At 32.5% G+C, this 3,088-nt stretch overlaps 1 protein-coding gene and 1 long non-coding RNA gene across 2 annotated transcripts; both read right to left on the bottom strand.

Annotated features, from left to right (window-relative positions):
• Positions 1–530: 530 nt before the first annotated feature.
• On the bottom strand, positions 531–2,130 carry LOC111617591 (cubilin-like; the record flags this gene model as incomplete). The annotated part of the gene is made up of 5 exons (XM_023358871.1): positions 1,931–2,130; positions 1,270–1,398; positions 963–1,193; positions 724–858; positions 531–650 (listed from the first exon to the last, which is right to left on the bottom strand). Coding segments are annotated over exons 3-5 (451 nt in total), but the record flags the coding sequence as incomplete, so codon positions are not given.
• A 59-nt stretch (positions 2,131–2,189) lies between these two features.
• LOC111617590 lies at positions 2,190–3,061 on the bottom strand. Its single transcript, XR_002755443.1, has 3 exons — positions 2,820–3,061; positions 2,497–2,628; positions 2,190–2,423 (listed from the first exon to the last, which is right to left on the bottom strand). It is a non-coding gene; the product is annotated as an uncharacterized LOC111617590 (long non-coding RNA).
• Positions 3,062–3,088: the final 27 nt, after the last annotated feature.

The raw sequence follows: 3,088 nt of genomic DNA, 5'->3' as shown, positions 1-3,088 counted from the left end.
TGCAATGTTTAACCACATTTTTAATTTATTTCATTTAAAACATATTCTCTCCACCTCAAATTAGTAATGTCCTGCCCCTGTACCCGTACATCATACTTTTCCTTTAACAATAGTGTCACGCCAATCATCTTTTAACTGCTTTCAGGTGAAAAGTTTTGAAGTGAATAACGTGACTTGCGTTTTGCATGGGAAGTTCCTGTATAGTTAATAGGGGCCTGTGGCTTCTAAAGTTTCCATATCTCGTCTCATCTTTCGTCTTTCTAATTCCGTTATCGAAATTAAGGAATACAGACGGACGGACGACAGTCATAATTTATAAGTCTACAATTTTTTCACATTGCAGCCCAATAAAATAATAATTAAATAAATTAAAAATAAAATCAAATCAATTTTGAAAATTAAAACGTCATTAAAATAAAAAAAAATCATTTAAAAGTTACAGTAATACCCCGACTTACGCGAACCCGGAGTTAAGCGATTTTCAAATCTCGTCGATTCGTCTTTTGTTTGAGCGCCACGCAACCCTNTACACGTTGTTAAAGAGAAACTATGGATCTTGTAAGAACATTTAACATTTCTCGGATAATCGGCTGGATAACCCGGCGAAGTAATTATCTCAGTTTCGGATTTTATTGCTTGGTCGCACGATGCTGAATACAAAATTGCATGAATTATTTTTTTATTATATTAATTTTATAACTCTTATAGTATTACTCAACTTACACGGATGAGGAGGTTTCTTGCAAGAATTTGCTAACTGTCGAATATCTATGTCAAAGCCTCTTCCACTACCAGCTCTATTAGTGATGAAATACATAACAAGAGTCTGAGTATGTTCGTCAGGATATTCTATTGTTTCTGTAAATAATCATTATCAATTAGTTTAATTAATGAAATAATAAAGTGATAACTGATTGATAAAATTAGCTTTATTATTTAGAAAAATATTTCATTCTAATTACTTGTCTGAATGTAAGAACCGCATACTCTAGAACGATCAGGTAATTCTAAATAATCTTGAACACAGTTGATGCTATAAGATACGTCAAAAACACGAAATAACAGTTGTACTTTACAAGTAGAATAATCTGGCCTGTGTATTGTGTATCTGCATCTAAGAGAAGGGCCATATCTTCTGGGAAAACCAGGCGATGTCATTCTACCATAAGGGCCTCGAATTTCATAACTACAATCTAAAAAGATATAAACAAATAACAAATTTTATAAAATGTGATAAACAATTAGAACAATTAACTAGACAAATAATACCTTTTGGGCTAGTTGGACATGAATTTGGTTTCTGCAACACACGAATATCAAAACCTCTTCCAGAACTATAAGCATTACTGGAAAATCTTAATATTAGACTCTTTTCTGCTCCTTCATATTTTATTTGCCCTTCATTAAAAATTATACAATTTAATCATAAAATTGTTATATATATATATGCAGTAGAAACTCGATTATCCAAAACGGTTTGAACGTGTAGCATTGTACATACCACAGAATATACACAGAGATCTTTATTTAACTGGAAATTAACATAATACATCTATCGATTGTAGCGCCTCGAAACTAGGTCATATACGAAACATTACGTTAGATTTTTGAATAAATTAATTTACTTTCAAATACAGTAGTTACTTTAAAGTACAGTAGACCCCCTATAACACTGTAGATAATTCCGTGTTATATGAATTCCATGTTGTAAAATCTAAGTGACTCGTACAACATGGAATTCATATAACACGGAATTATCTAGTGTTATAGGGGGTTTACTGTATTTATGGTTAGTAAAATTTTAAATGGACTTTATGTATCCAAAAAACAAAAACAAACGAATTTCTGGATTATCCGAAAGATTCCTGGTCCAACCAAGTTCGGATAATCGAGTTTCCACCGTATATATTTTACAGTATTTTGGTCTTACTTGTTCCAGAAATTCTTCCGCATAATCGAGTTTTATCAGGAAGTTCTAAATGATCGCGTGAACAAACTGATCCGCCGTATTCTACATCAAACACTTTAAATTCAAGTTCGACAACGCATACTTCAATATTCGGTCGTCTTATTGTATAAATGCAATATTCATTGGCACCGTAGTAAGCAGGGAAATTAGGTGAAGTAAATCTTCCACTATAACCGATAATTTATTTTTGAATTATACTCCTATTTAATACACTTACGAATCGAATCGTAGGCTAATTTTCCACATAATTTTATGTCACCGATCTGAAAATAATCTTTCTTACAATCTTCCGATTCTTCTAAGTCGAATATATAATATTTAATTTCTAAAGCACAAACGTCGTAGGAAGATTTCTTAACTAAGTATTTACAATCCAAATTAGCTTTATACGTTCCGCTTTGGTAACCCGGGCTAACAATTTGGAATGTTTCGCTTGTATACGTTCCACCGCATTCTAAAAAGAAAAAAATTATATATATTTATATTTAATTTTGAATATTTATTATATTATTAAAGAGTAATTATACCATCATCTGTTGCTTTCTCGCATCCTTCTGTAATCTGGCTGACTTCAATACGAAATCCTGATCTCTCTCTATATGCATCAGTTGAGAATCTCAAAGAAATATCATTTTTATCCGAAGGAAAACCAACCACAACTAAAAGAATAATTAATAAAGAACTTTATTAAGTTCTTTAACGCAGAATACGAGAGGTTGAGGCCGAAGTTTTCATCTCTCAAACGTAAACGTCGAACGTCGAGCACCGCTTAAAGATAGCGGCGTTTGACGTTCGACGTTCACGTTTGAGAGATGAAAACTTCGGCCTAAACCTTTCTAATAATACTAACCATTTTCTCCTCTCCTGACACCACAATAGCGTGTTCCTTGAATCTCTAAATAGTCTTCGACACACGTGGCATCGTTTTCTGAACCAACAACGAAGTCCGAGAAATGAAGATTTGCTTGGCAAACTGCACTATTATACTTAATGATTTGATAATAACAATCCGTTTCTGGGTTATAAGGTAGAGGATAATTATCGCTAGTAAATGTACCAGTTTTTTCTGTTATAGTAGCGCAAATTTTTGGATCCTCTAAAAGTTATTTTTTGTATTAG

The sequence above is a fragment of the Centruroides sculpturatus genome, unplaced genomic scaffold, assembly GCF_000671375.1.
Source record: "Centruroides sculpturatus isolate CEXI.00-Female unplaced genomic scaffold, Cexi_2.0 scaffold6407, whole genome shotgun sequence".
NCBI classification, from domain to species: Eukaryota; Metazoa; Arthropoda; class Arachnida; order Scorpiones; family Buthidae; genus Centruroides; species Centruroides sculpturatus.
This window is presented reverse-complemented; position numbering and strand designations above follow the sequence as displayed.